The 9,497-nt window shown below is 32.2% G+C and overlaps 1 protein-coding gene across 1 annotated transcript; it reads right to left on the minus strand.

Moving 5' to 3' along the window:
• Positions 1-6,575: 6,575 nt before the first annotated feature.
• LOC114414879 (F-box only protein 13-like) lies at positions 6,576-8,963 on the minus strand. The gene is made up of 2 exons (XM_028379321.1): positions 8,693-8,963; positions 6,576-8,148 (listed from the first exon to the last, which is right to left on the minus strand). Exon 2 carries the CDS (start codon positions 8,135-8,137, stop codon positions 6,896-6,898), a length of 1,242 nt encoding a protein of 413 aa, XP_028235122.1. The 5' UTR covers positions 8,138-8,148; positions 8,693-8,963; the 3' UTR covers positions 6,576-6,895.
• Positions 8,964-9,497: the final 534 nt, after the last annotated feature.

The following is a 9,497-nucleotide window of genomic DNA, read 5'->3' on the forward strand; positions in this document are numbered from 1 at the left end:
TCCCATTGATAGAACTCATGTGTTTGTCACATTACAAGCGATTGTGATATGTAATTGTGGGCAAAGTGAAACATGATCACATCTTATATTGACAGAAGCTAATGTCGAAATAAAGTTCACCAACCTACATTCATAACTTAGGTTGATTGATTTTCATGAAATGAGAAATAAAGGAAGGGGAGGAAGGAAGGTGAAGAAAATAAAGGGAAAAGAAAAATAGATTTTTAAAATTTGCAAAAACCCGCATAATAAAAGAAGATTTACATATATATGACATGTTATATGAAAGAAATGAATCTTATATGAGAGTGAGAGAATTAAATCTGAATTATATAATTAAACATGAACGGTCAAGATTTAATATAATGTGATAACTTGAAAATTAAATCTTGATCCTTTATGGTATGATTATACGATTTGAATTTAATCATCTTACTCTCGTATAAGATATTTGATCTAATAAGGTATGTTCCTCTCTCTCTATCTCTCTCTCTCTATATATATAATAATTATTCTAAAATTGTTCCATCATCATTTATTTTTATAAGATCTAACGAATAAGATTGATGACTTATTATAATCATTATTAAATTTTAAAAACATGAATGACGATGATGAAAAATAACTTTAAAAGAATTAGTTACTTTGGTGTAATTTGATTTTTTTTTCTATAGATATAGTTTTTAAACAATTGTTTACAATATTTCTCTTCAGAAAATTACAACTTTTTAATTTAATGAATAATATTACATGGGCTAATTTCCTCCACTAAATTTCACTTTTCAGCAAGGCATCAAGCTCCATAAATTTGATACAAACAATAGAGACTTAACAGGGGGGAAATAACGTTAAAAAAAAAGGTTAATATAATGGGAGGGCAAAAATGAAAGGTCCCTTGAACTTGAGCTCTCATAAATAAAAAAGTGGTCTCCACTTGGGTTGGAGAAGGAGTAAATATACCAATTACTATAATTAATGGTGGTGTGAGTGATAGCTAGCAAAGATTAAATAATAGTCATTTATGAATTGGAATGCAGAGGCTCACACCATTTGTCTCCCTCAATTAACCGCCCAAATTGTTGGGTCACTTTCAACTATAAGCAGGCATGGCGGTGGGACCACTTAATTATGTGTTTTGTTTTAATCTGCAGCCACCTTTCCTTCTTCCAGCAGTATCCTCCTGCCGTGCAATGCCATTTGCTTTCATAATGATAATAAAAGGGAGTGGAGTCTCAATAGAGGAATGGTGTGAGAACAAGGTTCATTGACATTGATAGAGAGGTGTGACTGTGAGCTACGTACTAAGTTGAAACTCCCTTTTCATATTCTTAGGCCATGGTTTTCAAATTAAATGGCAAGTTGCAACCGATCAAACTCTAGAAAAAACCATCTTTATGTGAAATACAAACATTAAAGGTAACTTTTGCATTCTTGATAGCTATTGATTTGATTTTTGATACCCCATCCTCTCCACATAAGGATATATATATGATCGATAACAACATAGCAGCCGACTTTTTTTCGCGGTATGTATTCTGTTTCTGTGTTATGGTTCTATGTACCAACAAACAAACTAATGCGTAGTTGATCATTTACGTCACAGTTATATTCTGGAGGCAAAAAGGTGGATAATCTGTGAAAGGAAAATATTTTTTTCGACAATAAAAATAAACAACAAAATATTGTCTCTATTACCAAGTGGATGACAAGTGAGGTACGATTCAGTTACCATCATATTGGTTTTTGACTAAACTGTCACTTATAGATCGTTAGATATCACAATAATTGATTGTCATATGTTATATACGGTAGTATGTTACTTAGGTACGAGTATTAACTTTAACAAATGTTTTTTACAACAATACTGAGTTGATAGATAAATTGTACTTTTAGGAACTTTTTCAAAACTGTTTTTTAAATATTTTCAAAAACTCGAATGACAATGAATTATATTTTTAGGAATCAAAGTAGTGATTGTTTATCTTCTTATAAATATGCATTTTTCTTCCTCTTATATTCTATCAAATGAAACATGAGAAAAAAAAAACTTATACTTTTCTTCCTTTTTTTCACTTTCCCCACGTCAAACAACTAGAAAATTATTTCATTTTCTGCTCTTTTTATTTACTTTATATCTTTATTTCTTTCTGTTTTTCTTGATCAACCAAACATAGTGTTAAAGTTTAGAAATTTATTAAAAACTTTTATGTTGAAATGAGTACTCTTTTATTATATAGTTATCATCTCTAATTAATCCCCAAATCATTAGTGAGGAATTTATGGTTTTGAATAGATAATAATAAGTTGCTGTTAAAAAAATGTCAACTTCAATTTTTAACGTTGATTTTCAGCATCTAAAAATAATATTTTTTATTGAAAAGAAAAAGTATTTATATTTTTAAATATTTTTTTATTATCATATTATTGATATAATTAATATGTACTGATTTTGTCCATAGAAAGAACTGTGTGATGACCTAAAGTAAAGTTTTCTTAACAATTATACTTTCTTTTTTTTCATTCATAAGTTTAAACTGGAAACTCAATTTGTTTAAAGATGAATTATAGGGTGGGAAAGTTCATCAAACCCCACCATGAGAAACATATATGAAACTTTTACAATTAAGGACTAAGACAAGTGAAGAGCACCATGAAGACAAATGCGCTGAAATATTTATTAAAAATAAAAAATTCCCTTTAGTCTTCCCTTGGAAGTTCCAAGTCCCAACTCACCGGCCACCTCTCTGGATCGCCTTCTGCATCGACTTCGCCACCGCATTGACGGCCGCATCTGATCTGATCCATCCTTCACACCATGTAGTGCGTCACTGTCGACGCCGTAAGTATAGTGCTTTTAGGGTTGCCTTGCCTTGCCGTCGCACTAGTACTGTTCCGAGATGGAGAGCAGCGAAAATTTACAGCTTCATCCAAATGGTTCTGTTCTCCAATGGTGTAGACAAATTTATTGTTGTTTTTATTTTAATTAAAATTACAATTCTGTGCAGAACAAATAAGTGCCTTGATTGAGAGGAAAATAAAAATGTTTGTTTTCGACAGAGTAGAGTGATTGGGATCGGAGATGAAGGGGTTGAGGAAGGGGAAGAGGAAAAGCGTCTTTTCCTTCTTCTTCTTCTTCTTCTTCTTTTATAGATATTTCAGTGTATGCATTCCCATCGTAGTTTTATGTGTATTCACTTATCTAACGTCCCATATATGTGTTTGCCGTGGTGGGGGATTTGATGACCTTTCCAACCCTAGAATCCGTCTTGTTTAAAGAAATCAAATAGAGTTCCATTCAAATCAATTATATATTCATATAGTTTCAGATATTTAATAAAATGGTTAAACACATAATTTAGTCCTTATGCATATTGTGAATTCTGAATTTGATTACGAAAAAACTCAGTCAATTGATCCCTAAATGAGCAAATGCCATTTAGGCATTTTTAAACTAATCTTATGTTATATTTTCTTAATTTCATCCTTATAAATATAACACATTCTTAATTTGATTCTTACTTTTTATACATATGTAACACATTCTTAATTTTCATGGAAATAAAATTAAGAATGTACTAAATGTATAAAGGACTAATTTAAAAATATGCTACATGTATAAAAATGAAATGAAAAATACATAACTAGCGTCATGATTGGTACATATTAGAATGTTTATTTTGGTAAACTGGTAGAATATTTATTTTGGATAATTTTTATTGTGACTGACAAATTATGACTTATAATCAATATTATCGTTATTATTATGTTTATTTTAAATTATATTTGTCAATATATATTTTTTAAATGATTATTATAATGTTATGTTTATAACGATAAAAAATGACAAAAAATTATCCTAAAATTATATTTTACTCTTAAATGAAACAAAATTTTGAGTCTAACAAATTAGTCTAATAGAAACATATTGATATTTAGATAAAAAAAAATTAATGACATTTTCGTCTAATAATGATAACTTATTGACATTTTGATCCATCAGAACATAATGACATTTAGATCCGAAATAAATTATTGATATTTTTCTCCAATAAAAAATGATATCTTATTGACATTTATGTCAAAAAATGACATATTAGTGACATTTTCATCCAATCTAATCAACATAACCACGTTGTCAATTATTTCAGTGATAAATTCACCCCTTTGTGTCATATATGCTATTTTATTAACGGTGATGAATGAAAGTTAATAGTTAGATATATTTGTCACACTTCATATATTTTCAGAGATTAAATTTTATATTTTTATATTTCAAGAATACATTTATTATTAAATTACACATTTAGAAACCAAAATAACTATTTATTCTAATTAATATAGTAACCTAGTAAATAGTCACTCACTAAATCTATTAAAAACCTATAAGTGTATGGAGGACATGATGAATTGGCTAGAATCGAGCAGATTGATGGGTTGTCTCGTGACGAGGTTGCTGCTTTGTTGGGAGATGAATCAGCTAGCAAGGAAGACAAGGTGGTGGGTCTAGTTTGTTGTTGCTGTTAGATGGGTGCTTAATTGCATACTAGTATTGCTCATCATGTTTTTTATCTAGTTAATTGATTAATGATATTTAGTTATTGTTTGCTTTATCAATATTCGTCCCTAGCTAGCTAAGCTTTGCTGATTTAGAATGATATGGATTTGCACAAGATTATGTTATGTTCTGAGACACCATTTATATTATGGATATATAAGGTTAAATGTTTGATAGTATTAAAAAATACTAGTAAGATTTAATCGGAGTAAAAAAATAAACTAGAATAAATTTGTTCTTTCCTTGATTTTCTATTGTTTTAAATAAGGGAAAATTTCCCAAATTTCAAATTTCAGCACATCTTTTTAAAATTTTTCTATTAATCCGCACAATGAGGATTGTATTGCACTGTTGATTGACCCGCTGACCTCACTAATTTTCTTTTCCCATCTTTAGTTAACTTATAAAAACAGGAAATTAATTTAAATAACTAAATTATATGTTTAAATAACCTTGTTACCTTTATTAAACGTGTTTTTAAATATCTTAAAAATATTTTAGATTAAATTTAAAAACTTAAATTTAATTATTTTCCTAAATCATCGGTTTTCTACATTGGTTTTGTACTGGTTTTCACTGATTGGTTTTAAGATGTTGTAATCTAAGACTACGGCACTAGGGAAAAGATTACAACCGCTCATTTAAACCCACACATAGCAGCATAAAAAAAATATGCACACAATCGTTTGACAACAATGGGCAATTGAAAGGTTCCTTCCCTCGTCCTCCTATTCTTTTATATCGTTTTGTTGTTACCAGTAACGTTTGCTAGCTCTTGGAATTTTTTTTAAAATATTCTTTGAATATTTGAATGTCTTAAATTTCTTGCCCAACTAGTTCTCCAAGTTTTGTAAAGTAGAATTTGGACAAAATCTAAACGCTTGAATTGAAGAATTGTGAATTTTAACAGGATATAAGTTCTGGTATAGGATATGCCTTATCCCTACTGGAAATAGAATAGTTATTTAGATTTAGCTTTGAGAGCTTAAGACCAAATTATCTAACTTAGTTGAATTATTATAAATCTTTGATATCGTGTTTCCAGTAAATAAAAAAATTTCAATCATTGGCGAAACTGTGGGTTTTAGCGTTTTAGGCCCATTGGGTTTAAAATGAAAGCCTGCCTGCTAAGTTTCACAAAATGCTGCAAATATTAATATTAGAGAAATACTATTCCCACTACCAATAGTATTATTGGCACTACCAATATTGGTGAAATTCCTCTTTTACCCCCTCACAAAATTCTCACCCCCTCCCCTTCCCGTTGTCACCCTTGCCTTCCCACCCCCATCCAAAACCAAGTCTCGATGCCCCACCTCGCTCTGCCATCGAGTCTCAAGCAGCGTCGCCGTCGGCGCGCTTCTACCATCACCACCGCAACCCAAACACCATAACCCAGATCCGTGTGCGACCTCAACCCCTGATGCCCTCTGCACGTGCAATGTGGACGAGGGTAAGGGATGAAAAACTATCCAATTTGGGTGCTGTTACAAATACAATTATTACGACTTTAGCACCACCAAATGTTTATTTAAGTTTAAAGTAAATTTTAAGATTTTTAAATTAAGTAATTCATTAAGATTATTATGATTTTACAAAATAATTTATTAAATTATCTTCATCAATTTTTATTTAAAATTTTTTCAACAGGTAAAAGATTAATGAAAAAGAAGAAAAAAATTAATTAAAAACAAAAGCAATGCGGCGCACTGTATGGTAACAATACTATCAAGATAATGAAAAAGACAATAACACATACTGGTGAAAACTGGATTCCGGCCAACATTGTTTAGCAGAGACAGTGGAAATGATTTGGGTCGGGTGTGAAATTGTGAATGGCATAACTTCTTCCTATATAGTCGTAAATTGTTGAAGCACATTGAATGGTATCATTTAATATTTTTTCTCTCTTAAAATCCTACGACCTCTCCTTAACACAGGTAATCTATTGTTTTTTCCCTACGGATTTAGTCAACGTATGAAATTTGGTTCCGTCTGGTTGCAACTACACTTTTCTTTATCATTTTGAATCAACTCTTAAAATTCCAAACAATATATGCTACATATAGAGATCTAGCTGTTTTCCCATGTGAAGAAAAGCAGGTACCCCGTCAACTTCATTCACTCACATATGCTTCAAATCAGAGGTAAAGCCAAGAGAAATGAAAAGAATCATCAACATGGCAATGCTGTTAAGACATCACTGAAAACAATATACACCTAAATAATCAATGAAAATAAATATCTCAGTTAGCAATAACTATACAACCGACAGGAAAATTTGTCCTAAGGGAACGGAAAAGGGATGGTAATATCATCAAAGTCAAGGCCATTTTGTTGTCACACTGAAGCCTCTATCCGAGGCTCAAATGAAAAGGCAGACATAAAGTCTATGACTTGTCCATTTATGCAACAATTTGGCAATTCAACCCACTTGTTGGTCTCCAAATCACACATAACATAAGTGCATAGCTCAGTGGAGTTCAAGCATATGAAGATTTGGTTACCAGCACCAACACAGTTAATATCTGCTTTCTTCCCATACCACTCATGAGAATTTGCTGCAGGCATTGCTGCAATCTGATGCCACCCTCTATTAGCCTCATCATATTTCCACACCCTAAGGGTTGTGGTTTCCAAGAATTCTGATAGCAAAACAACTAGCATCTCCCCATTGCACTCCACAACATCAATGGAATACTCATTGTAAACAGGCAACAACCTGGGGTACTCAGAGAAGCACTTGCATGTCAAATTGCAAGCTACTACATTCCCTGAGTAACTAAGAAAATACACAATCTCTTGATCATTTTTATTAGTAATAACAGATGAAAATTGCTTGGAGGGGCTTCTCTGCATGTTGCTTGCCACAACAATTCCAGCCTTGCTGAGGAAGTACACAACATTGTCATCAGTGGAATCATATTCCATGGAATTGTCTTCAGTCTTTCTCCTCAATGCAGTCTCACCCTCCCAACAGTTAGAACCTGAATTGTACACTTTAAACAAGAGATTTGGAAGTTCACCAAAGACTAGCACAATTTTGAAGGAGATTTGGTCTTTGGAACTTGTGCTCATCACGATGGCATCGAGTGGTTGGTTTTGTGAGGCAAGTTGCAGTGGAGGGAGTTCTCTACAAGATCCAGTCACAGGGTTGGTTACAATGAAGTTTCCTGATGATTTACGGTAGCAAATCAAGCCCCCGGAAGCCGCAACTGGCATGCAATCTTGGTTAGATTCTTCTTGCAGAAGAGAGGGGTGATTTAGTCTCTTCCAAGTGCTTTCAGCAGAGTCAAAGATAACAGATTGGTTAAGGTTGGGAGCAACCATTAAAAACCAAGGTTCCCTTGAGGGAATGTGAGAGCAGGCAAGCTTGAAACTGGCAGAAGCAGCTACTGATTTCCATCTTTTGCACACAGAATTGAGGCGAAAGAATGTGGAAGTTTGGAGCCATGAAAGTATCCTTTCAAAGAGATCTTCATTAAGGTCATCCAGAGAAAAGGTGTTGAAGAGTACATGATCTCCATTTTCTGGTGATTTTCTCTTCAAGCTTACACTTACACGCTGATCATTACATTCCATTGATGAACAATCTGTGGAGAAACAACAAAGAAATAAGATGTTACCAAGCAATCAACTTTTCCATTTCCAAATCCTATATAGTAGTACTAAATCACTAATCTCAGAAGCCAAAAAAAGGGAATGAAGATTTCCAAATTGAACCATATATTAAAAAAAAAAAAAGTGGCCTTGAATTAGTTTAATAATCTAAAAGGAATCTGCTAGGCCAAAAAACAGGAACATCAGGAATTCAGGACCCTTTTGCTCCCCAACCTCCCCCACTCTAGCGACAGTAATTCAACATAACAATTGTTCAGCTTTGCTACCAAAAATTGTAACACTGCCGAGTTAGGAAACAGTTACATAAATGTATCAGCCAGTTAAAAAAGACCTTTTAAGCATGAAAACACCCCTTCAATCGGTATAATAGTAATACCCTCCTTCACACTGTCGTTTGAACTTAAAACAAAAAAGGCAATCATGGACCTTCACACCGGAACTAGAAGTAAATGACAGTCAATAGGACACAAACATACTGAAAGGATGAGCATAAGCAAGCAAGAAAGAGAAGGGTACCTTATATTGTAGAACTGAAAGTGGAGGTTTTGTATTGTAGAGAGTACTGTGGATGGGAAAACAACAGAGTGACGAAACGAAAGTGTTGCAGAATCAAGAGATAGAGATGGGGTTGGATTGGATTGATATTAATATGGGAGATGGGGGAATTGAAAAGGCTGAAACAGAAACAGTAGGAAGTAAGGTAGGAAGCTTCGTTCGTTGGAGTTGGATGGTTGACACTTAACACCGTTAGATGTGGATTGGATGACACACCACACCCATTCACACACAGGTCTCCTCAGCGTCAAATCTAATCTCTTGTGTTCTATGTACACACGTGTACATATAATATCAAATCCTTGACAAAATTTAGACGCATTTCTTCTGTATTTTAAACTTAGAATTTAAGTTTTTCTTTGGAAACTTGTGCAGTAAATTTACACCATTTTCAATCTAAAGAGTATTATTAGATGTTAAAAGTTCATTATCAATCATCACATTAATATCATCTAATAAATCATATTATTAGTCTATCTTTTATAAAAACAAAAATGTCACAATTAACTTGTAAATTTAACATCTTCAATTCACCTTTTGATTAAGTATTTATTATATAAATTATTAAAGTAAAACTCTATTCTCAATTAGAGAATAAAACCAAAAAAACATATCATCTTAAGATTTGTTTTTCTATGGTCATAAATATTTCATAAGTACTATTGATGTAATTTTTCGGTTAGAGTTAGAATTTCACTTTAATATAACTCACATAATTCTTTAAGGAATTAAAATGAGAAATTTTATTAAATTATAAAAAATGTAT

The sequence above is a fragment of the Glycine soja genome, chromosome 6, assembly GCF_004193775.1.
Source record: "Glycine soja cultivar W05 chromosome 6, ASM419377v2, whole genome shotgun sequence".
Classification (NCBI taxonomy): Eukaryota; Viridiplantae; Streptophyta; class Magnoliopsida; order Fabales; family Fabaceae; genus Glycine; species Glycine soja.

Bases quoted from the DNA above. Each gene is read 5' to 3' on its own strand.
- LOC114414879 (XM_028379321.1), bottom strand. From the start codon at position 8,137: ATGGAATGTAATGATCAGCGTGTAAGTGTAAGCTTGAAGAGAAAATCA.